This window comes from Dermacentor andersoni, chromosome 8 (assembly GCF_023375885.2).
Source record: "Dermacentor andersoni chromosome 8, qqDerAnde1_hic_scaffold, whole genome shotgun sequence".
Classification (NCBI taxonomy): Eukaryota; Metazoa; Arthropoda; class Arachnida; order Ixodida; family Ixodidae; genus Dermacentor; species Dermacentor andersoni.
In genome coordinates, this window is record NC_092821.1 from 13,313,839 (window position 1) to 13,339,682 (window position 25,844).

Below are 25,844 nucleotides of genomic sequence, written 5' to 3' on the forward strand. Positions count from 1 at the left end.
ATCGGTTGGCGCAAGACAGGGGTCATTGAAGATCGAAAGGAGAGGCCTTCGTCCTGCAGTGTACATAATTAGGCTGATTATGATGATGGCGTCTCACGTAGTGCGTTTTTCCGGGTTGCAAGGAAGGCGCGCGAAATATGAAAAAAAAAAAAAGCCACGTTACGGAGCACTTGCCCAGTGGTATCCCGTTGGATGACGGCAAAAATGCTTGCTGCTGGCCGAGTGCTGCCGATGAGCTAAAGAACGCCCTGCCACTTCTTCGTCGCCAGTCACGATGCAGCCGACCTTGTTCACCGAACGCACGCTGGAGAGGAGCACACTACCACTATTGGGCCTATTGCGAACAGCATGCGTACGGCTCAATTCGCTTCCGATGCGGATTTTATTTTTAAATTCTTTGTTCAAGTTATGTGGGACATTACGTATATGCTCAGCGCTTCAGCAACCTCACGCCTCTTTAACACATGCAATCAGTACTCGAGAATTAAGAAACTCAAATTCATTAGGCTGAACACGTCATAACATGACACTGACATGTGAAGAAACTGCAGATGTGTTTCATGTATTATCGGTATTGTTTGTTTGGGTGCTTACTGGATTTTCCCTGCCGTGGAAAATGTTTTATCAGATCACTTGTAAACACTAGGCAGCGGGTAGCATGTACGAATGTGAATAGACGACGTAGCATCAGTGCAGCGAAGGCAGAAGACTTTGTGGTCCGATTGGCTGGCGCGGTCGATGATGTCGCCAGTGGGAAACCACTGCAATTAGGCACGCTGTTGCTCCCACCAGTGGCGTAGCCAGAAATTTCGTTCGGGGGGGGGGGGGGGGTGGCTAACGTTGCAGCTCGGCCTCCTCCTAAGAGGAAACATTAGGTCGGATGCTCTTATCTAAATACATGTAGAAGGAGAATTGGTTTTTCTCGGCAACCACTGCACCAAATTTGATGAGGTTTGTTGCATTTAAAAGAAAAACTTAAATTCTAGTGACTGTTTCGAATTTTCGATTTAGGTAGTCAATATTTTATTGAAAAGTGGCAAAATCGAAAATTTTCAGGAAACGAAACAATGCAGTTTACAACTCTGTATATCACCAATGAAAATTGATATCACAATTCTGTGATTTGCAGATAACAGGACATCTACAGCGGACAAAGTTGATATGTTACACATGAGTCTAAAGAAATGAAGTCTTATGGAAACACGGCTTTTGCAGAACCCTTGTACATAACATAACCAATTCCCGTAAGATACAAATAGACATATCGAATTTGTCCGCTTTGAATGGTGCAATGGATGCTGTTTACAGAAGCGGGATATCTGTTCTTGATGCAGAGCTATTAATTTGTAAACTTCGTGTTTCTATTTTTTTCGAAGTTTCGAATTTTTCAAAATATTTTAAATAAACAAAGTTCAGGCCCTAAATCGAAATTCCGCTTCCAACAGACACTAGAATTTAACTTACTCTCTGAAATGCGAAAAATTTCATTAAAAGCGATTCAGGAGTTATCTCAGAAAAGCGTTTCTACGTTTTGCATGTATCTGAATAGGCCACGTCGGAGTTCGGCACGAGCTAAAGCTTCCTCTTAAACAATTTGCCTATGGATCAAATACATGAATAATAACTGCATTATCATTGCCAAAGATGCTGCAAACGAATTCTTGAACGCTACGCACTGTCAATACAAGTAAAATATGTGTTCCTTTCATAAAATATTATACTCGTATGTGCCAAAAATTGTGCCCAACATAACTGGTGTCAATGCTTCCATGTTTTTCGTCTATTTAATAAATAAAGAAAATATCACACGAACTTTAGAACTACATCAGTTCGAAACCACCAAAGCATTCCATGCCGCTGATATGAAAAATGTAAAGGCCATGAAATGAACAAGTTGAGGACAAATATGCTAATGAAACTTTGTCATTCAAGATCCTTGTTTACATTCTTGTACATATGCAACGGCCAGTGAAAAATCTCAATGACGCTGTCATTTGTTCCAATGTATTACGCAGGAGCAGCTGTCACCGGTCGTGTATCGTGAGTAATTGCACCGAAATTATAGTCGCAACAGAGAGCACGTATAAAAAGCAGGAGTTTTGCAGAATATACGAGGGTGAGTCAAATGAAAGTGAGCCAGTGCAAATATATGAAAAATGGGGTACTTTGCTTAAAAGTAGCCTTCATTTGCATTCAGACATTTGTCCCATTGACAAACGAGTCGCGTAATTCCCGTCTCATAGAGTTGCTTGGGTTGCTGCTTCAAAACGTCTGCAACTGACATTCACGTCATCGTCCGAGACAAATCTGGTTCCCTTGAGCTGTTTTTTCGGTTGCCCAAAAATGGGGAAGTCGCAAGGCAACAGGTCTCAGCTGTCTGGCGGATGTTGCAGCGTTCCCCGCTTGAACTTTGCCAGTTTTGTATTAACCACATCAGCGACGTAGGGACGGGCATTGTCGTGGAACAAGATGACCCCATTCGTCAATTTGTCACGTAGTGTGTTCTTGATTGCGACACGTAGCCGATCCGGCGTTTAGCAATATCGGAAACAATTGATAGTCTCTCAAGATTTAGCAAATTCTATCAGTAATGGCCCCTGACAATCGAAAAATAAAAGTCAACAATACCTGTCCTGCGGAAATGACGGCCTTTGCTTTCTTTTGGGGTGGTGAATTCAAATGTTTCCATTATAAGATTTGCTGTCGTGATTCAGGCTCGTAGTAGTGGCATGATGGTTCGTCTCCGATCCCAATTGCAGACAAGAAATCATCACCCTTATTGTCATACCGGATCAGATGAGTGAAGGCAGCGCCGAACATCTCCGTATTCTGGCGGTGGTCCAAAATCTTGGGCATCCATTGCGCATACAAGAGCTGATAGCCGAAATGTTCATGAATTACGGCGTGAACGGTGACGGTGAACCGAGCCGTGAGCGATGTTCACACGCTCTGGCAGTTCATCGATGCTTATCCTCCGTTCTTGTGTCATCAGCTCATCAACCTTTGCGATTTTGTTAGGTGTGATTGCACGATGGCTTTGGCCCGGTCTGGGATCGTCTTTGCAACTTTCACGTCCTTCTTTGAACGGTTTGTTCTAACGCTTCACAGTGGCCAATGAAATGCAATGTTCGACGTACACGGCAGCCATACGGTGACTTAATTTCCTTTTGGGAAACACCTTCAGCTGTCAAAAACCTCACGGCACTACGCTGCTCCACTTCTAGAGCGTCCATTACGTCACGCAACCATGTTCATCCCAGTGTATGAGAGCGTTAAAGAACATTTATCCTCAAACCTGCGTGTCACTTTTGTAAATCACAGATGCCTGTGTGCTACGCGCACGCCTTGCAGATAATGAACAGAACCATAATTGCGCGGGGTGGGTAGGCTCACTTTCATTTGATTGCCCTCGTACATTAGAAATGCGAAGATACAATGGAATATACAAATGCGAAGACACAGCTTGATAACGGGCAAAAAAGTGCCACCGGAAACATAGTTCACTGCACGTATACACAAAACATACGTATAAGTCTCCAATAAATCTACGTATCTAAGAAAGAGTCACGCTATATAATGGGTCAAACAAGGCAAATAAACATGTTACGCAATCACAGATTCACAGCATCCTAGATCCCGCCCCCATTCCATCCACTCCCCCCGATGTATTGTGCGCGACCGAAGGCGGCGCGCTTGCTCCTCACTTTTCTCCCTTGCGCACGCAAGACTGAGCCACCATCGTCGGCTCACCCATTCCCCCTCACCCCCCCCATGCTTTCACTCGCACATACAGCATGCGGTGCACGGTCACGATGTTATCGCCCTTAGAATTTATGCGGAACATGAGGGCAACGGCGACGGCAGGAATGCGCCTAGAGTCTCCATATAATTGCTATTGCAATAATATAATAAGAGTATCCGCAGCTGAAGCGTCCCATGGCCCATTACTTTCCGCAAAATAAGTAACAAAATAGAACTTTCACCACGCGACAATTCGCTGCGCCTCAACGTTCTTTTTTTTTTCCTTTTGTGGGGCGGGGGCACCATAATAAAAAAAACGCAAAGGAAAGTATGTTGGGCACAATCGAATGCCTACTTTGGGCAACTAATGTGGCTATTAAAGGAATATCGAAGAAAACACAAGACGCTTAGTCCACCAAGAACCATGCGCATACTGCTCGGTATCCTACACCGGCGAGGCAAGACATTCTGGAGAGGTTGCGCTCAAGCGAACGCGGTGCAATCCGTCGTCCCCACAGTGATGGCGGCGAGCGACCATTGTTTCTTTTCCTCGTCTGCTAGCCAGAAAGCGTCTAAAACTGCCAGACGAAAATGCACTCGGCCAGAGAAAACCGAATGTGTACCGAAGTGCGCCGCGCGGTGGTCGGGGCAACACGAGAAAAATGCATGCGCTCTGGCTGGCTCTCGCAGCCCGCGGGCAGGGGAGCGAGAACAAAAAAAATTGAAGGGGATCAATGTGTCCTCGCGATTAAAAGTCAAAGTAGAAAAAATAAATAAGAACGTACTTACCTTGGCTGGCTTTAGTGTCTTCACTGGATGCTTTGGCGCAGGTGAAAAATATGTTGATATTTTTTTATGTGACATGACGGCAGGAATGAACCACCACAACGCTTCGTCCCATCGGGCCTCGCTGCGGGCTTTGTACAACTTGTCGGATAGTGTGTTGATTTGGCTTGTCTCGTTGTATGGCCCGATGTGTTACTTTGGAAAAGTTAATGCACCTTTGGCGTCAAATATTTATGGGAACATTAAACTTACAAAGTTCCGCAATTGAAAATCTAAAGCACATGTTTTGAAATATCAATGCACCTTTCACATCAAAAGTTTATGAGAACTTTATACCCATAAAGTTTCGGAATTGACATCCACGCGCTCCGTAGATTCCATGATAGAGTGTAGATTCCGCGGCCTCCACGAGATGCCGCGCCAGCCCGTTCGCCATCAAAAGGTCCTTCAAATTTTGTGCTCGGATGGGGCTGCTAGCGTTATGTGACTCCCGGTGCATGGGCGTTGCCGCGAAATCCAGCCCGAGTTGGCAATTTTCGCGGTGAAATGGCTTTTTGAGCGTGAAAAAGACGTTCTAGACAAAATCCAGAATGATTTCCGGCGCCGGGGCTTGCTTTGGTCGGCGGTGAATGGACAGCACGAAAAAATTTCGGGGGGGGGGGGGGCTGAAGCCCCATCAGCCCTCCCCCTGGCTACGCCCCTGGCTCCCACGTTAGCGTGCGATCTCGGATTCTGCTCCGATGCAATGGAATTTCCTTACGTGTTGGTAATCGTGCTTGAAGCGGTTGGCGCGTGGTCTCTTATTACACGAGAAAAATCTCCCGTGGCTCCCGTATGCCGAGTGCGATGTTTTCACGTCAGCTTTGGCAGCGGCGACTCTCGACTGCAACGACAATTCTTGAGCGGTGGATGACGTGATTGACGCCCTGTCCGGCAACTGCTTCAGTGTTCATTCAGCGTCCAGTTGTGAGCCCCGATACAACAAAAAGACATTGTCTCCTTGTTGCTTTTCAGAAAAGCAGTTTGCTTTCCGTCGAATGAATTTTGCCACGATACATTGGGCATTACAAGGTTAACCTCGTGATGCAGAGTGTATGATATATGTTTTGCTGAGTTTGATGCCTTGAAATGCAGATTGATCTGCACAAAACCTAATGCAAAGCCCATTAATGCATTTTTATAAGCTTGAGTATAGTTTCATTTGTGGATAAGTATAGCAAAATAATTACTTATTAATTAGTACGGTAATTAGATTATAACTGAGACAACATTATATTTCTGCAATTGTAGATTACGGCCAGAGATAAATGTCACGAATTTTTCAATTTTTTTATGTGGAATTGTGTTGAGGAATTAAAGGGTTAATATTTTATCTTGACTTCACTGATGTGTGCAAGCTGGTGTATTAATAAAATATTTTATTTAAAGGTACAGCATATCTTTTCTCACTTTCATTTTCTTTTAGTATAAGTTACTTTCGATTGGCGATTGTAACAATGTGTTCATTTTCCCTGAAGCAATGACGATCTTGTGCGTTGTCTTGTGGTCCGACGGTTGAGGCACGTGAGAGTGCGCCGTGTCTGACGGACTTGGCTGCGGCAGCCGCGCAGCTCAAGCAGCGATGTCGCACTCGCAGAATCCAGGCCCGTTCTGGGGTTCCACTGCAAGACCACGCCTGCAGAGAAAGTGAAAAGGTACAACGTATGGCGTTTCGAAATAAATCTATTTAATGGAAAGGGGAGCTCTCGTTTAAGAAAGCGCAAGAGTGCTATGATCCCAGGAGCAGATTAGATTTCATGTTTAAACACTGCTGTGCAAAGGGACATGGACAAACATTTTTGACGCATTAAAGGGATGGTCATCGCCAGCGCTCACTAGCATTTCATTGCTTAAGAGTAGGCTTCTAACAAAAGTATCCTACAGTTCCACACGCATTGATCATCTTAGTAAAGTCGGTATTCCATTTTCAAACACTGACTTATTTATTCCCAGTACATGCTCGTGTTGGAATCGCTTTCCAAACAATGTTGTCGCCATTAGAGACATTATTATTGCTTTTAGAAATTGTGCTACGAATTTGCTTTGTCAGTAACTACCTAACTGCTACATGATGCCTGTTATCGTTGCTAATTTTATTGTATTGATTCTGTTGTTGCTGCTGCTGTATGCAATATATTACCATTGTACCCACTCCCCTCTCTATCGCCCTATGGTCTCCAAGTTATTTGAATAAATAAATAAATAAATGAGCAAATAAACAAATAATTAAATAAATAAATTACTAAACTAATTATTGTGAACGAAAAATGAAAAATATGCGCTTCACAACGGCTGTGTTTATTATACAGAGGGCGCATTTTGTGAAGCTTTTCTTTCTAACTGATCTTTGCCATCAGCTGGTCGCCATTGCCAATATTTCCAGCATTAGTTGTGCCTGAAATTTTCATTTAGGAACAGTTCTAGTGCACAAGCTCCTTGTGAATATGAGCCCAAGTCACGTTGAAATGCGAGGAAGCCACACTTGTATACGACCAGTTGTTAATTTCTTTGTGAAATTAATGCGATTAGGGATGAAGCCGTGCTTGTAATAATAGCACCCTTCTCGACATAGCCGAAAAAATACTTTATGCGTCCAGTTGAAATCCGAAGAAGTGTTAGAGGGTAGATTTTAGGAACTGGCATTCAAAAATGGTTCATGGCCATTCAGAAGTGGTGGCTGCAGTGAATCTCTTGGAACTCCACTGCCTGTTATATCACGATAGTAGTGCGTATTATAATTTATGTTATTTTGACGTATGTGTTTGGCTGCAATATTGCAACAGGAATGTTTGCCCCGAAATGTAACATAGGAAAGGTAGCTGCTAAATTACAATGACTTATCTGGACATTACGATTCATCGGCGAGCTATATATATCCCTGTAAGTTATCTCCGTAACAAGGCACTATAGCTCTGTCTGGCATCCGTGTCTCTCGAAATGAATTCTAAAAGGCAACTGTTTCAGCCACAAAGAAATAACAAGACGAATTGTGACCGTTTTATTTATTAGCATTTAGCGCTGCGTTAACCTGATGAAGCGTAGCAAACTTAAATCGTCTTCAGCATCACACAAAGAAGGCACACATTTTCTAATTAGTTTTGTTGTCTCAACGCTGTAGCTAAGGGTGCTTCGCAAGCAGGTTTTGTCCACAAAAACGAAAAAAAAAAGAACGACTCTTTAGTGAAAAGCCTAGATTTTTTTGCCAGCCGTGTATAATGGCTTATACGCTGCTCCGCATTGAAAAGAAGGCGGTGAGATACACCAATGTTTCCTCCTCGCAAAATATTTTTTTCTCAAGACCATTCAGGCATGCTGCCAATAAAGTATCGCTTATTTGAAAACTTGAAGAATGAATGTGTAGAGCATTCCAAAAGAACCTACACAGTCGTGCCCTGTTTATACACGTAGCAATGGCGCATGACACGTTTAGCCTTGGGTTCTATATTGTCACGTGGTCGTGACGGCAAAGAACACAGTAGCAATACTGTGAAAGGCAAAACTAGCTTTTATTGGGCCAACCTGTGCCCACAAGACAGGCTACACTTAAAGCACAACGAGAGCGGCGAACACAGTCGGCGATCGTCGAAAATCTGATCAGCGGGTCCAGCGCGTCAGCTTTTATACAGCAGTCATCGAATATTCCAGACTAATCGTTGGGACCCGCGTGCCTTCCACAAAGTTCTACAACATTCGCGTCACGCGATGAAATCAGATAACACAAGGTCCGGCGACAACATACAGCGGATAGAAGCATCGATAACTTTCCAGAAACTTCGGATACATGCAGGCGCGTCCCGCGCTGTGCGATAAGATTTGTTAGGTGGCCAAACGTGGTCGCCCGATAAATATAAGTACACGTGTCAATACCCCCCTCTTAAAAAGCATCGACCCGATGCTGCATACGAACGAAAGTAACAGAGAAAACACCCGTAGCAAAGAAAACAAAATAAGGAAGTTCGTCAGCGTGCGTTAAAGGGTTTCAGACGCACCACGGGGACCACTTCAGATCGTGCGCGGCGCCGCTGTGAATGCGAAATGCCGTCTGGCACGACCTCATAGTCCAGTGCGCCAATACGTCGGATAACCTTGCAGGGTCCGAAATAGCGTCGCAGTAGCTTCTCACTTAGTCCTCGTCGGCGTATCGGGGTCCATACCCAAACACGGTCGCCGGGCTGGTACTCGACGAAACGTCGTCGCAGGTTGTACTGTCGGCTGTCGGTACGCTGCTGGTTCTTGATCCGTAAGCGGGCGAGCTGTCGAGCTTCTTCGGCGCGCTGGAGATAGGAAGCGACGTCAAGATTTTCCTCGTCAGTGACGTGCGGCAGCATAGCGTCGAGCGTCGTCGTCGGGTTCCTGCCGTAAACCAGCTTAAATGGCGTGATCTGTGTTGTTTCTTGTACCGCCGTGTTATAAGCGAATGTTACGTACGGCAGGACCGCATCCCACGTCTTGTGCTCGACGTCGACGTACATTGCTAGCATGTCGGCGAGGGTCTTGTTCAGGTGCTCCGTGAGACCATTCGTCTGCGGATGGTAGGCAGTTGTCCTCCTGTGACTTGTCTGGCTGTATTGCAGAATGGCTTGCGTGAGCTCTGCTGTAAAAGCCGTTCCTCTGTCGGTGATGAGGACTTCTGGAGCACCATGTCGCAGCAGGATGTTCTCGACGAAAAATTTCGCCACATCAGCTGCGCTGCCTTTCGGTAGAGCTTTAGTTTCAGCGAAGCGGGTGAGATAGTCCGTCGCTACGACGATCCACTTATTTCCGGAAGTTGATGTCGGAAACGGTCCCAACAAGTCCATCCCGATCTGCTGAAAAGGTCGGTGAGGAGGCTTGATCGGCTGTAGTAATCCCGCTGGCCTTGTCGGTGGTGTCTTGCGTCGCTGACAGTCTCGGCATGTCTTGACGTAACGGGCGACATCGGCGGTTAGGTGCCGCCAGTAATACTTTTCTTGTATCCTCGATAGCGTTCGGGAGAAACCGAGGTGCCCAGCGGTCGGATCGTCATGTAGGGCGTGCAGTACTTCTGGACGCAGCGCCGACGGAACAACAAGAAGGTAGTTGGCGCGGACTGGTGAGAAGTTCTTCTTCACGAGTAGGTTGTTTTGAAGCGTGAACGAAGATAATCCACGCCTAAATGCCCTAGGGACAACGTCGGTGTGCCCTTCCAAATACTCGACTAGGGCTTTTAGCTCCGGGTCCCCTCGTTGTTGTTCGGCGAAATCTTCCGCGCTTATTATGCCAAGGAAGGCGTCGTCATCCTCGTCATCTTGCGGCGGTGGGTCAATGGGGGCGCGTGATAGGCAATCGGCATCTGAGTGTTTTCGTCCGGACTTGTATGTTACAGTGATGTCATATTCTTGTAGTCTGAGGCTCCACCGTGCCAGCCGTCCTGAAGGGTCCTTTAAGTTAGCTAGCCAACACAACGCGTGATGGTCGCTGACCACTTTGAATGGCCTGCCATATAGGTAAGGGCGAAATTTCGCTGTAGCCCAAACGATGGCGAGGCATTCCTTTTCGGTTGTAGAATAATTGCCTTCCGCTTTTGACAACGACCGGCTAGCGTAAGCTATCACGTGTTCATGTCCATCTTTTCTTGGACTAGGACGGCACCGAGGCCTAGGCTACTGGCGTCAGTGTGAATTTCGGTATCGGCGTGCTCGTTGAAGTGCGCAAGTACGGGCGGCGACTGCATGCATCGTTTGAGTTCTTGAAATGCGTCGGCCTGCAGCGTTTCCCACTTGAACTCGACATCACATTTGGTTAGATGGGTTAGCGGCTCCGCGATGCGTGAAAAGTCCTTGACAAAGCGCCTGTAGTAGGCACACATGCCAAGGAATCTACGCACTGCCTTCTTGTCGATGGGCTGCGGGAACTTTGCGATGGCAGCTGTCTTCTGCGGGTCGGGGCGCACTCCAGATTTGCTGATGACGTGGCCTAAAAATACAAGCTCCTGGTAAGCGAAGTGGCACTTTTCCGGCTTCAGAGTAAGTCCTGATGACATGATGGCCTCTAGTACTGTTGCAAGCCGCCTAAGGTGATCGTCGAAATTGCCGGCGAAGACAACGACGTCATCCAAGTAAACGAGACAGGTCTGCCACTTCAATCCTGCTAAAACCATGTCCATCACCCGTTGGAACGTTGCGGGCGCCGAGCACAGTCCAAATGGCATAACCTTGAAGTCGTAGAGGCCGTCCGGGGTGATGAAGGCGGTCTTTTCGCGATCTCTTTCGTCGACTTCTATTTGCCAATAGCCAGACTTGAGGTCCATCGACGAGAAGTATTTAGCATTGCAGAGCCGATCCAATGCGACGTCTATCCGTGGGAGGGGGTATACGTCCTTCTTCGTGATCTTGTTCAGACGACGATAATCGACGCAGAAACGTAGGGTTCCGTCCTTTTTCTTCACCAGGACAACAGGGGACGCCCACGGGCTTTTCGACGGCTGGATGATGTCGTCGCGCAGCATTTCGTCGACTTGTTCTCTTATAGCTTCACGTTCTCGCGGCGAAACTCGGTAAGGGCTCTGGCGGAGTGGTCGAGTGCACTCCTCGGTGATTATGCGATGCTTGGCGACTGGTGTTTGTCGAATCCTCGATGATGTCGAAAAGCAGGCTTTGTATCGTCGGAGCAGACTTCTGAGCTGTTGCTGCTTGCCCATGGGGAGACTTGGATTAATGTCGTAGTTTGGTTCGGGAACCATGGTCGTCCGGGCAGATGCGGCGGAATCCGAGAGGACAAACGCATTACTGGTTTCCAGAATTTCCTCAATGTACCCGATCGTCGTGCCCTTGTTGATGTGCTTGAACTCCTGGCTAAAGTTTGTCAGCAACACTTCAGTTTTCCCTCCATGCAGTCGAGCGATCCCTCTTGCGACGCAAATTTCATGGTCTAGCAATAGACGTTGGTCGCCTTCGATGACGCCTTCTACGTCAGCGGGTGTTTCTGTGCCGACCGAAATAACAATGCTGGAGCGAGGCGGGATGCTCACTTGATCTTCGAGCACACTCAAGGCGTGGCGACTACGAGGGCTCTCCGGCGGTGTCGCTTTATCTTCCGACAGCGTTATAGACTTCGACTGCAGGTCGATGATTGCGCCGTGTTGGTTCAGGAAGTCCATACCGAGAATGACGTCTCGTGAACACTGTTGGAGGATAACGAAGGTGGCAGGGTAAGTCCGGTTATGAATGGTTATTCTTGCCGTGCATATTCCAGTCGGCGTGATGAGGTGTCCTCCAGCGGTCCGAATTTGAGGGCCTTCCCATGCGGTCTTAACCTTCTTCAACTGGGCGGCGATGTGTCCACTCATTACGGAGTAATCGGCCCCTGTGTCCACTAAGGCGGTAACTGCGTGGCCGTCGAGAAGCACGTCGAGGTCGGTGGTTCTTTGTCTGGCGTTGCAGTTAGGTCTTGGCGTCGGATCACGGCTGCGTCGCGTTAAACTGAAGCTGGAACGTCGCGTCGTCACGTAGTCTTTTGTCGGTGTAGTCTTGGCTTTCTGACTTCGTCGGGACGGCGGCGTGTCATTATTATGTCGTGGAGATGGTCTCTTCGGCATCTCCGTCGGCGTCGGAGGATCTTCGTCAGTTCGACGAACAGCAACCGCACCTCCATCGGTTGCTGCTTTTAGTTTTCCGGATATGGGCTCGCAGACCGGCCCCGGGCTGGGCCAGTGTATGGTAGGCGCTGTGGCGACAGGTAACGGCCTGGTGACGGCGAACGGGACGGTCGTCGAGGGCTCCACTGAGTGGCGGCGAGGTAGTCGGCGATATCGCGAGGTCGTTCGCCAATCTGTGGTCGCGGCGCGTTCACGGCGAACCCTCGGAGTCCCATCTCCCGGTATGGGCATCGGCGGTAGATGTGCCCGGCTTCTCCGCAGTGATAGCAAAGCGGGCGATGGTCAGGGGCGCGCCAAACGTCAGTCTTCCTTGGAATGCCGCGTGGGGTGACGGGTTGGCGTGCTGGCGGCGGGGTTGGTGGTGGACGACGGAACTGTGTCGTCACTGGGCCCTGCCGTGGGCGCGGAGGGGGAACGTGACGGCGGGCTACAGCGGCGTATGTCATCGCTTGCGGCTGAGGCTGCGGCGATTCAGGGGCTAGTCCGAGTTGTTGTTGGAGCTCCTCACGTACGGCGTCGGCAATCGAAGCCACTTGAGGCTGCGGTGACGGGAACAGCTTTTGTAGTTCCTCCCGCACGACCGCTCGGATAGTCTCGCGCAGGTCGTCGGTGGCCAGTGACTGAATTCCTGTGTAGTTCGTAGAGCTCGTGCGGCGGTTGAATTGCCGGTTCCGCATTTCGAGTGTCTTCTCGATGCTGGTGGCCTCGTGAAGAAACTCTTCTACGGTCTTCGGTGGACTTCGTATCATTGCGCCGAAAAGTTCTTCCTTCACGCCACGCATGAGAAGGCGGACTTTCTTCTCTTCGGGCATATCCGGGCGTGGCGGAACAGGCGGTTCATTTCTTCCGTGAACATGGCGAGGTTCTCGTTAGGTAGCTGCACTCGGGCGTCCAGCATAGCTTCGGCCCTTTCCTTGCGCACGACGCTTGTAAAGGTGCGCAGGAAGCCGGTACGGAATAGGTCCCATGTTGTCAATGTCGACTCCCTGTTCTCGAACCACGTTCTCGCGGCGTCTTCTAGGGCGAAGTATACATGCCGCAACTTGTCGTCGGAGTCCCAGTTGTTGAAAGTCGCGATTCGCTCGTACGTCTCCAGCCAGGATTCCGGGTCTTCAGTTGCTGCTCCATGGAAGGTCGGTGGGTCCCGAGGTTGTTGCAGGACAACGGGGGTCGCTGGGGCAGCCATTGGGGTTGTCTTGGCCACGATCTTCTTGGTCTTCTCAGGTAGAAGTCCGTGTTCCGGGGGCAGCTGTTGTAGACGACGGCTTACTTGATGGTCCGTGACTACGTTGGTGCTCTCTTTACGGTCCGGGCTTGGATCACGGCTTGTCGGGGGCGTCCGGCACATGGACCAAAAGCACCGCCACCAGATGTCACGTGGTCGTGACGGCAAAGAACACAGTAGCAATACTGTGAAAGGCAAAACTAGCTTTTATTGGGCGAACCTGCGCCCACAAGACAGGCTACACTTAAAGCACAACGAGAGCGGCGAACACAGTCGGCGATCGTCGAAAATCTGATCAGCGGGTCCAGCGCGTCAGCTTTTATACAGCAGTCATCGAATATTCCAGACTAATCGTTGGGACCCGCGTGCCTTCCACAAAGTTCTACAACATTCGCGTCACGCGATGAAATCAGATAACACAAGGTCCGGCGACAACATACAGCGGATAGAAGCATCGATAACTTTCCAGAAACTTCGGATACATGCAGGCGCGTCCCGCGCTGTGCGATAAGATTTGTTAGGTGGCGAAACGTGGTCGCCCGATAAATATAAGTACACGTGTCAATATGCAGTGTCTTTTTTCATTATTAAGGAACTTTTAAAAATTCGCCTATGGAATGCAGTCCAAATTCACCCATTGAACTAGAATATTTGAAAAAGCGGACAATATTTACCCTTCAAATCAAGACGTATAATTAAATATTACACAAAATTTCAATATTGACACTTCTACCTGAGTATCATAGTGTATATATTGCAATACACGAATGGAAACCGGAGATCTCACGAGGCCCATGCAATTAAAACAATTTCTGAAACTGTGAGCAGTTTCTCTAATGCGAGGTGCCATATATGCGGTAAAAATGTTCCGTTGATCCACCTGTGCCTTTAAACAAGAAGCTCGGAAATTGCTGTAACACCAACGCATTTATTCGCTAAAGCTTTTCAACGCATATATGAAGTGGTGTCGTTTTAGATTTCGTTCTAGGTTGACATGGCTTTCAAAGACACAGGCAACAGTTCTCCAATTACGTTATGGGCCGAACTGTAGTTAGGTAAACGCTAATCACTGAAACGTTATAAATTAGTGAAGAATTCATTTTAATTTCTCATACAACTTATGTACGCTTTTACATATAATGTAGCTCCGTACGTGCAAGAAATTGATTACCATAAACACACCCCTGTGTGCCCCAAATATTTGCGTGGGTCTTCCAAGGACAGTTTTTTAATGTCCACAGAAACTACGTATATGAAATGTCGCAGATGTTCAGGGCCACTAGAGGTACCTTTTATACTATAGCTTCGAGCTGCTTATCTTCAGGGACCGAATTTATCTCAGTGCCCCTTTTCTATAAGCTTGATGTGGAATCTTTTGCTAGTAATCACGAAATCCCATATCTCTCAGTATGAAAAAAAAATTCAGTCTTAACGAAGCATTTATTTGAATGCACAGGTTGTAGCCATCATGTATCCATACAGCATATAATGATGTGTTTGCGTGAAGTCTATTAAGATAAACGCGAATTAAAAGTAGCTCATTTCCATCGGCAACCATAAAGACCACGCTAGTAAACGTTCCCATAGTCTTGCATAGAATCGCACTATGCAGTTCATGTGCAGGGTCGGCCAGTTTTAGAGGAAACGCATCGTTGGTATTCATGAGCTCATAGCAGCTGATGTCTAGCAAAAAAATTTTGAAAACTATTCTTTCGTTCATCAACATCATCATTGTACATCATATCAGGCAATTTGCCCCGTTATGTACAAAAAACATTAAACTAATACCGGTTTGAATATTGATAACGCGTTTTCTCGAAAAGCAGATGACACTGTACATGTCTGCTCATGTACTCCTTGTGATTACGTGGACAGTGCACGGTATGTCGGCTTATATTTATCAGCACCATGTCGTGGCAGCCTCATGTTTTACATCCTTTCCGTTAATGTAGGAGCGTTGCGTTGTTGCTTTCTAATATAAGGTCATCAAGGGTCCCTAGTCGGAGGTGAAAGGTCTATTATTTAAATTTTCTTCGTTGTTGGTTATCATTCTCTTTTTCATCAAATGGTGATCATAGGTTAGTGAGGTCTAGGATTCACCTCAATTTGAAGAGAGAAAGAGTGAGATTGGTCAAGAAGAAACAGGCTAACCTAGACGGTGTAAGGATAAAAGCAGACCAATTTAGGCTGGTACTTGGAAACAAATATGCAGCCTTAGAACAAAAAGATGAAGATGTCATAGAGGTAATGAATCAAATCGTAAATAGGTTGGCTTCAGAAGCATCAGTTGAAGTGGCAGGTACGACATCAAGGCAACCAGTAGGTAAGCTCTCCCAAGCACCAAAGGACCTAATAAAGAAACCAGAAAGAATGAGAGTGCCCAACTCAAGAGATCAGACAGAATTCGCGGAATTCTCAGAAGTGATCAACAAGCAGAAAATAAGGCTTATTCGAAATTTTGACGTGAGAAAACTGAGGAAGCAGTGAACAATGAACGCAGCATGAAATCAGTGCGAAGAAAACCTGGCATAGGACCAACCAAGATGTATGCAGTGAAAGACAAGGAGGGTAATATCAACAGCAATCTTCAATATATATTAAAAAACAGTGTAATAATTCTATACTGACCTGTATAGCAGTGCAGCCACGATATCTCCATTCGAAGCAATAATGAACAGGCTATAGAGACTGCTCCTATAACTATATTTAGAAGGGCCTTGCAAGACATGAAATGGGTAAAAGTGGTAGGAGAAGACGTAATAACAGCTGATTTAGTCGAAGATAGCGGAAACATGATGATTGAAAAACTGGCGGCCCTTTATACGAACTGTCTATTGACTTCAAGGGTCCTGGAGAACTGGAAGAATGCCATCATTATACTAATGCAATAAAATGAGACGTTAAACAATTGAAAAATAATAGGCCCATTAGGTTACTCCCAGTACTATATAACATACTAAGGCAATTACCAATAGTATAAGGGCATCACTGTAATTCAGTCAACCAAAGAAACAGGCTGGCTTTAGAAAGAGATACTTTACAATGAATCACATCCGTGTCCTCGATCAGGCAATCGAGAAATCCGAAGAGTACAATCCTCCTCTCTATATGGCTTTCATAAATTACGAAAATGCATTTAATTCAGTACAGATACCAGCCGTCATAAAGGCATTACGTAATCATGGAGTGCGGGATGCTTGCGTAAATATCTAGGAAAATATCTATAGGTTAAACAGCTACGGAAGTTCTCCACAATAAAAGTAGCAAGATGCGTATAAAGGAAGGGGCCAGACAAGAAAACACAATATCTCCACTGCTATTCACTGCGTGCTTGGAAGTAGTATCTAAGCTATTAAATTGGGAAGGCTTAGGATTAAGGATCAACGGTGTATATCTCAACAGGCTTCAGTTTCAGATAACATAGTCCTGTTGAGCAAAACTGGGGACGAGTTACAACAAATGATAGAGCCCCTTAACAGAGAGACTGTAAGAGTAGGATTGAAGATGAATATGTAGAGGACAGTGATAATGATCAATAGCCGCGCAAGGGAACATGAGTTCAGGATCGCCACTGAGCTTATAGAATCTGTGAAGGATTTCATTTACGTAGGTCAATTACTCCCAGGAAATCCTTACCATGACAACATTTACAGAAGAAGAAAAGTCGGTTGGAGCGCATCCGGCAGACATGGTAACCTCCTGACTGGTAGCTTATCATTATCATTGAAAAGAAAGGTGTACAATCAGTGCATTTTAACAGTGCTGAAATATGGGGCAGAATCTTGGAGGAAAGCTATTTGACAAGGAAGCTTGACAAATACTGACAAAGACAATTCACAAAGAAGCTTGATAACAGGTTAAAGACTGCGGAAAACGCGATGGAACGAAGAATGTTCGAGCACATTAAGAGACAACTTTAAGAGACAGAGAGGTGTTGATCAGAGAGCAAACTGGGACAGCCGATATTCTAATTGACAAAAACAGAAAAAATAAAATTGTGCAGGCCAGGTAATGCGTAGGTTAGATAACCGGTGTACCCTTAGGGCTACTGAAAGGGTGTCAAGAAAAGGGGAGCGCAGTCGAGGACGGCAGAAGAATAGGTGGGGCGATGACATATGCAAATTCGTTGGCGCTAGTTGCAAGCGGTTGGCGCAGGATAGGGTGATTGGAGATCGCAGGGAGAGGCCTTCGTCCTGCGGTGGACATAATATAGGCTGATACTGATGATGATGATCTCGCTATCATTCCAATAATATTGAAGTGCGTGCACTTGCGTACAGTATACTGAGATGCGGGATCACAGTAAATTCTTCGTTTCGATTTCTATAGCAATCTCATATTTACAGTTTTACTGGAAGACGTGCTTTTGTCAAGGTTCAGTGTAGCATGACAATATCTTCTACAATTCAGTTTTATTTACTTTACTCGTTATTGAAGCGCACCGTTTTTCGTCAAAATTTATTAACACTTTATATTATACAGACGGGACGCATACGGACGCTACACATGTTAAACGGACATACGGGCCGGCATGTTTTCTTTGCGAATCGTGCATGTTCTCACCGCTACTTTATGGGACAACATGCCCTTCAACATTTCCCATTCGTAAATGAGGAATTATAATCGTGTATGATGCGGCTGCGTGGCCAAATATACTGTGAACTGCGACGAAATAGTTCCTTTCTTGTTCAGGGAGAAAGCCCTTAAATTGCCATCGTCCATGCGAAGTTTTTAATTTTTATGTTGAAATTAAGGTGATTCATGCATTATAGTTGGCCCGATTTAGATTTTGCCACAAGTGTAAAAATGTTGCTATCCACATTTTAATTGTTTATGTTACAAGTCTTCCCAGAACAATATTTGCCCGTGTGATCATATCATCTCTTGCTTGTGGTAATAATGTGATAGCTATAGTGTGTCTTCAATATCTGTGACCATATAATCACAGACAATATATAGGTTTGTGCAAATATAATTTCTCGGTCCGAAGTCTAAGCGAGTAGTAATTACTGACGAGTAACTTTTAATTGAAAAGTTCGCATAGTTGCCTGATATCCACAAAATCTCGACTGAGGAGCCAAATGACAGCAAATGTAGCAAAGAAAGTCGCATTACTTGCCAAAAAGGAAGCGCGTTATTCTCTTTAGTCAGTTTACTTTCAAAAGGCCTTTGTTCAGGTAGTTCAATGAGAACATGCAGGTTCGACATCTGTTACAATGCGAGCAGCATAGAAAATTTGTTTACAGGCTCTTGCTCACTGTTGAACTTTAGTCTGCTTAAAATGTTGCCCTTGTTGTGGCTGCGGGAGTGTTTCGCGTTCGCCAATCGTGCATCGTGGCGATGCTGTGAAGTGCGACCTCGACGGCGCTAGTCCGGCCGTTAGACTGTGTTGCACAAATTCAGCTTGACTACTTCCGTCTACTGGTGATCCTGACAAATTCCGCTCGGTAAGCGCGCAGACGAATTTGGTAGGGCAGCTCACCGCTCTTTTGCTCCTAGTCTAGCAGAGACGCATGAACTGTGGCTCTATCACCGATGAGCGGCCAACTAACTGCGAAGGTTTGTCGGTCATCGCCCCGCCTGCCCTCTCTGTTAGGCATAATGCGCACTACTTCATCGGGTGTCGGCTACCAAAGTTTGGTCGATTGCCGCGTAGACGAAAATTTATTCTCACCAGCCTTGGCAAGGATTGGCTTCTGGCCTTGGTGCGATATGTTTAATATAATGTTTTATTGTGGAGACCTTTTCATACGGACACAGGAAGGGACACAGACAAGTGCTAACTTTCAACATAATGTATATTGGAAGCCAGTTCGCTATTTTAAATATGTCATGCAACAATTCTGGCATGCGGAAACTGAGATTAATTGAGATACGACAATAATTTCCTAGTTAGAGATAGTAAAGGCGTGCTAACACAATCTCGAAATCAATAATTGCACTTTCATTTATCAGTCTCGTTATTTGTTCCTTTGCGTTTGAGCACAACGAAACATTCTTAGAAAATAGGTGCGCAACCACACGTGCTGCAGTGGGCTGCTAACCAGCGATCACCACCTTTCTTTACATTACTACAGCGCTCTCAGGGCCTATCATTTAGATATCACCTGGTTTACCCGACGTAGCGTCTACCACACAATAGTGGTGTCTGGTATACGACGCGTTCTCTGCAGGTTACGCACCGCGTTCTGCGGTTCGTGTCACAGCCTACCCGTTTATCCATAAGTGGGCTGTTGCTATTGCATCATATTTTCGGCTTGTTCGGGGTCCTCAAAACTAGGCTATCATTTGCCCGGGCACTCACATTTCTGTACGTGCTGGCATATTTTCAGCAGGTACGCCATAAGGGCAAACATTCCTCGGCAATCACAGACAGCCTTATAGGCTGCTGATAGATGGAAGGTCGTTTTCCGAGTAGTGCTTCCGCAAACGATGCCAAATGTGGCCGCTATATCCTGCCTGCGTGATGCGAGCCTTTTGGCCATCAAGGCTGTCCCCACTAGATGGGAGCATGACCTTTTTGAGCATTATCAAGGAGGTGTCTGACGATGCTGCTCTTGATCGATTTCGATTGAGAGTAGGTAAATGACAACAATGGTTTCTTTCTCCCAGGATCGTAAGGCCAGCACGTACGTGCTTTTCGCATGCAAATGAAAATATATATCGAGGAACCTCATAGACCCAATGTCACCTGGAACTTGATGCCTGAATTCCGAGGGCTGCAAGGACTCGAGAACCAATGTTAATACATAAAAGGCTTCAGATTCGAAGGAAAAGTCTTCGTGCCTAAACGCTGCATCAAACATCACAGCAGCCGCCCGGCTCTCGAGAACTCATAAAGCCGCTGCAAATGATATGTTTGAATGATATGTTTAGATACGCGAGCAGATGCATGGTTTTGGTGAGCGTATAACACGCAGCAAAAGTTGAAAAGGTTTAGCAGTGAAATCGGGGTTGCAGCTTCGTGGGAAATTTGACTTGATGCATGGCTTCACGGTATTTCATATTCCACATCCAGGTGCAGGTTTACGCAAGCTGCCGTGGAGTTGCTTCCAGGTCAAATTTCTCCGCCGTCACCGTCATCAAAAAGGTCGGGATTAGAGGCCCTGGCGGAAGATACGACGTGGATAATTCATGCATACGCGAAAAGGCTGCTTTTACGAACATTTTCCCGTGGTGCGTGGTTACTTCTGTTCGTTATGTACATGTTTTTTTTTCCTGAGGTGTTGCGAGTGGCAGTGGGGCTTATGTGCAGAAGCATATGTACGCTCTTTCGTTTCGAAAAATATGAAAGCTTGGAATAGTATAATTGGAGCTGAAGCGAATATGGTATTACATGGAATGTTAAAAAAACCGAATATTCGCACAATCCTATCACAATGATAAAATTTTTGTTACGAGCGTAGTAATAAAGGCTACACCAGACTTCAACAGCACCGCATCTCTTGTATCTCTTCTAATATCCGCACTCCTAAAAGACTCTCCACTCAAGAGCTTGCCTCTACTAAATGATGATGATTATAATTTTTATCGGTATGCCTGTATTGCCCATTACTGTAGGGTGAATCAAAACCTAATCCATTGCTTTCCAATCGTCGTTCTATGCCCTAAACATAAAGCGAGAGTGGAAATGCTACTGCTCTGCGACAGAAATTGCCCCTCCGCTTTACTCACAATGGCCTCCGAGATCAGGTGGGCTAAGCGCGTATTCCATGCACTGGCATTCTACGGAATTTCTTGAGAACAGTAGAGTCTCAATAACTCAAATCTAGGCGGTGGACTGGAGGAAGGGCTCAAAGACGAGGAAAGCGCTCGAGAACACGGCGCTTATTGGTGTGCAAAAATAATTATTCTTCTGGTATGCCTGTCTTGAGTCTTCTTCTCCCAATATACTATTATTATTATTATTATTATTATTATTATTATTATTATTATTATTATTATTATTATTATTATCCGGTAATATCAGCAGTTTGCGAAAGCGTTGGGACACATTTTGTACTTACGTTGATAGCATTTTACATAAAGTGGACGTTTTCGTTCTTACTGAAATGAATATATGCTCGGCCGAGACTAACCTTTTCACTCTTCCAGGATTCGTTTCCTTTTGGTTCACTCGAGACACTCAAATAGGCGGGGGGGATAGCAATTTTCGTACAGGATACTTGTAGTGTGGATCAGGTAGTGGCTAATTTTTCTAGTGCGGAATCTTTGGAACTGAACATTTTAAACCAACTTAATTTCACTCTTGGCATTATGTAGACCACCCTCAGGTAACCTGTCCTTGTTTCTAAATGAGCTGGAGGGACATTTATAAAGGACGACGTTAGTTCCTAACATTTTAATTTCAATATAGGTATTCTTAATCATTGACCACTTCAACATCCCCACAGAGTCTGCTTCAGTTCATGGTGCAGTGTTACAACAGAAAGTTGCCGACCATTACTTCATAGCTTGTCAGTTACGCTTTCCTTCTCGGTTGTTGTCATGTTCTAGCCCCAACACTTGCCACGCTGTTACCGATACGGCTACTTTTGATAAACTGGTGGCCTTGTTCGACTGGCCAGGCCTGCTTGAAAATACCGACAGGCTCGAGCTATATAATGAATTTTCACGTTCGATGGACATTGTATATAAATCCAGTGAAAGGACAATTTACGTTCGCCAATGCCGCCCGAACCAGCCCCGGTTGAACAGCACCATATTATCCGCTATCAAAGAAAAAGACCTGCTTTGGCAACAGTGCAGACATTCGCCTAGTGATTGCATTCTGCGTACACAATTTAAAGCTTTTCGAAATAAAGTTAATGCCCTTATTCGTGCAGCCAAGCGTTCGTACAACAGACACCGTTTTATGAATCTCGTAGAAATCCTAAGAAAAAGTGGTCTCTAATAAACGAGGTGGGAGGATTACCTTCAAATTCGGCTAATTATTTTCAGAACTATTTTGATTCAGATTTATCAACAGTCGTTGACAATTTTAACCAATTTTTCTCTGAGTTTTCTGGGGCGTCTAAGCAATCATGTTACACTGGTAGCACTGCTACTCCTGTAATTGAATCCGCTTTCCTACCCACTATGACGGAAGAAGAGCTTTACTCGTTATTGGGCAGCTTTGGCAGGCATCAATTACCAGGTATCGATAAAATTCGCATGTTTGATCTATACAGGAACTTCGGCGTTCTGAAAAATGTCTTGCTAGAAATCCTAAATGGGATAATTACAAGCGGAAGTATTCCTACGTGGTTAAAGACGGCCGTAGTTCGACCACTTCTAAAAGGTGGTGCTAAGTGTGTGCATAATTATCGCCCTATTTCTATCCTGCCTAGTATAGCAAAAGTTCTAGAAAAAAAGATATATTCTTAGCAATGAACAGCTTTATTAACAAAGCGGGGGGGTCTCCGACTGTCAATACGGTTTTATTGAAAAAAAGGGCAGTCAGGCTTTATTTGAAGAATTGAGTGACCATTTATTTTCTTCACATGAAGAAAAATCTTGTATGTTGCGCACTTTTTTTAGATGAGGCAAAAGCCTTTGACACGGTCTGCCATTCGATTATGCTAGAGAAATTCTACAATTTAGGTTTTCGAGGACCTTTCTTCCGATTGTTACGCAATTTCCTTACAGATCCCTCCCAGATTGTTTCCATTTCAGACATTTGCAGTTACCGTGTTTTTCTGAAGGCCGGTGTGCCACAACGTTCCATACTGTCTCCCTTACTTTTTAATATATACGTTAAGAGGAAGCTTTAGCTCGGGCCCAACTCCGACGCGGCCTATTCAAATACATGTAAAACGCAAAAACGTTTTTATGAGATAACCCCTGGACCGATTTTGATGAAATTTGTTGCATTTGAAAGAGAAAGTTAAATTCTAGTGACTGGTGGAAGCGGAATTTCGATTTAGGGCTGGAATTTTTTTTTAAACGATTTTCAAATATTGGACCGTTTGAAAAAAATAGAAGCACGAAGTTTACAAATTCATAGATCTACATCAAGAACTGATATCGCGGTTCTGTGAACGGCATCCATTAGATCATTCAAAGCGGACAAATTCAATATGTCATCTTACATCTTACGTGAATTTGTTGCGTTGGTTACAACGGTTTTGCAAAAGTTGTATTTCCCTATGATTAAATTACTTTATATTCATGTGTAACATATCAATTTTGTCCGCTTTAGATGTACTATTAGATGCAATTCACAGAATTGTATTATCATTTTTAGTGGTTGAGTTACAGAGTTGTAAACTTGATAGTTTCGTTCTCTGAAAATTTTTAATTTTTGTAAATTTTTAATAAAAAATTGACGACCTAAATCAAAAATCCGAAACCAACAGTCACTAGATTTTAAGTTTTTCTTTTAAATGCAACAAACCCCGTCAAATTTGGTGTTGTGGTTGCCGAGAAAAACGAATTCTCCTTTTACATGTATTTAGATAGGAGCACCAGAGCTAAAGCTTCCTCTTAAGGACATGTGCAATGTGCTATCTGTCTGCAAGTTATTTCAATATGCAGACGATACTGCACTTTTAGCCACACATGTGAATTTTCCAGACGCATTCTCAATCCTTCAAAATGACGTTGGGCAGTTAATGGATAATTTTGATGCACATGTAATTGACATCAATCATTCTAAATCAAAGTTGGTTTGCTTCCATAGCCCACTCAAGCGTGTTTCACTTTCTTCGTCACTTTATCTGCACAGCTCTCGATGTATTAATTGTTCCTGCCCTCCAATAAATTTTTTGGTCTCTGTGAAGTATTTGGGCATATGGCTTGATTCTAGTCTTTTTTCTACTCACTTATCTTACATGTGTGCCAAACTTCGTAAAATCGTCTGTTTACAGTACCGCACCAAAGTGTTTTTACCCTTGTCTGTTAGGAAACTTTTGGTACACTCGTTGTCCTACAGTGTGCTCAGATATGGGATTACAACATTCGTACATTGTTCTGGTACCTGGCATCAACGTGTAAATAGGTTGCTAAAATGTATGTTAAAAAGTGTTACTTATGACGTATACAGACCACAAGAGATCTACATTTTTCAGATGCTAAAAATACCGAACATGCGCTCACTGTTTGTTTAAACAGTGGTACTGAAACACTTCTGGACGGATACCTTTAAAATCCCCACTGTACCTTGCCGTCCTTTACGGCGTGCACCTGCTTTTTGAGTTCCTCACACACGTACTAGATTTGGCAGATATACTCGAGCCTTTTATGTTTCCGACATATTCAATGCCCTTCCTTCTGAAATTTCTTCCTGTAAGTCTGTGCACGACATTCGCAAAAATTTAAAGACATTGTACACGGAATGATTATAGGCGTCATATTTTTATTTTTTTCCTGTCATTGTTGAAACGTGTCTTCACTCTCTGGTCGTTTCTATGCTTTTTTGTTTTCTTTGTTTTGCTTTTTCGTGTTACTGCCATTTTTTTTTTTGCCTTGTACTTTATCATTCGCTACCTTAGTTTTCAATGTCCTTTTTATTTTTATTTCTTGCAAAAGAAAGAAAAGTCAGTTTCTGGCTGAGTCTTGTTACTGACTGCCGGGTTTCGCGTGACAAGCCACTGTGATGGCTTAGGCGAAACCGATTTCTGTACGTATACTCGCAGATTTGATAATAATAATAATAATAATAATAATAATAATAATAATAATAATAATAATAATAATAATAATTATTACTATTATTATTATTATTATTATTATTATTATTATTATTATTATTATTATTATTATTATTATTATTATTATTATTATTATACTGCTCAATGGTTAGCAGTCAGTGGAGAGTGCGTTGGCCACCCACCGTGGTTGCTCAGTGGCTATGGTGTTAGGCTGCTGAGCACAAGGTCGCGAGATCGAATCCCGGCCATGGCGGCCGCATTTCGATGGGGGCGAAATACGAAAACACCCGTGTACTTAGATTTAGGTGCACATTAAAGAAACCCTGATGGTCGAAATTTCCGGAGTCCTCCACTACGGCGTGCCTCATAATCAGAAAATGGTTTTGGCACGTAAAACCCCATTATTTTATTTTAATTTAACATGTGCGTTGGTCATGCTAACACGTTGTATTCCAACAGGTGGTGACCTTGATGCAGCCCTCGCGATACCCCAGCACCTGCTATCACCTTCATCAGTACCCACCGTTCTGCTGACTTGGGCGACAAGGGGCCAACTCGTCTGAAGACCAGGATTCGCCAGGATGCTACCTAAACCAGTGGACCGCGGGGATCCCTTGCCGTCAGCGGCGAGGGCGTTTCCCAAGCTAACACGTTGTATTCCAACAGTTAGCGTGTCATTTGGCTGATATCTATCGACTTTCAATTTGCCGCTGACTGCACACTGTGTACGCCTTACCTGCATGACAATGACCGAGTGACAATTCTGCATGACAATTACCTGCTACAAGGCACTGCTCGATGGTAGCAG

General features: G+C 44.9%; 1 protein-coding gene across 3 annotated transcripts in view; it reads right to left on the reverse strand.

Moving 5' to 3' along the window:
• Positions 1-5,925: 5,925 nt before the first annotated feature.
• Positions 5,926-25,844, reverse strand: part of LOC126526656 (beta-hexosaminidase subunit alpha-like) — a 138,344-nt gene continuing 118,425 nt past the window's right edge. For all 3 annotated transcript variants that reach the window (XM_050174524.2, XM_072289585.1, XM_055068332.1), the window contains one exon: positions 5,926-6,202. In XM_050174524.2, coding sequence (XP_050030481.2) covers positions 6,139-6,202 — 64 coding nt within the window. In that variant the 3' untranslated portion in view covers positions 5,926-6,138. The remainder of the gene's footprint in view (positions 6,203-25,844) is intronic.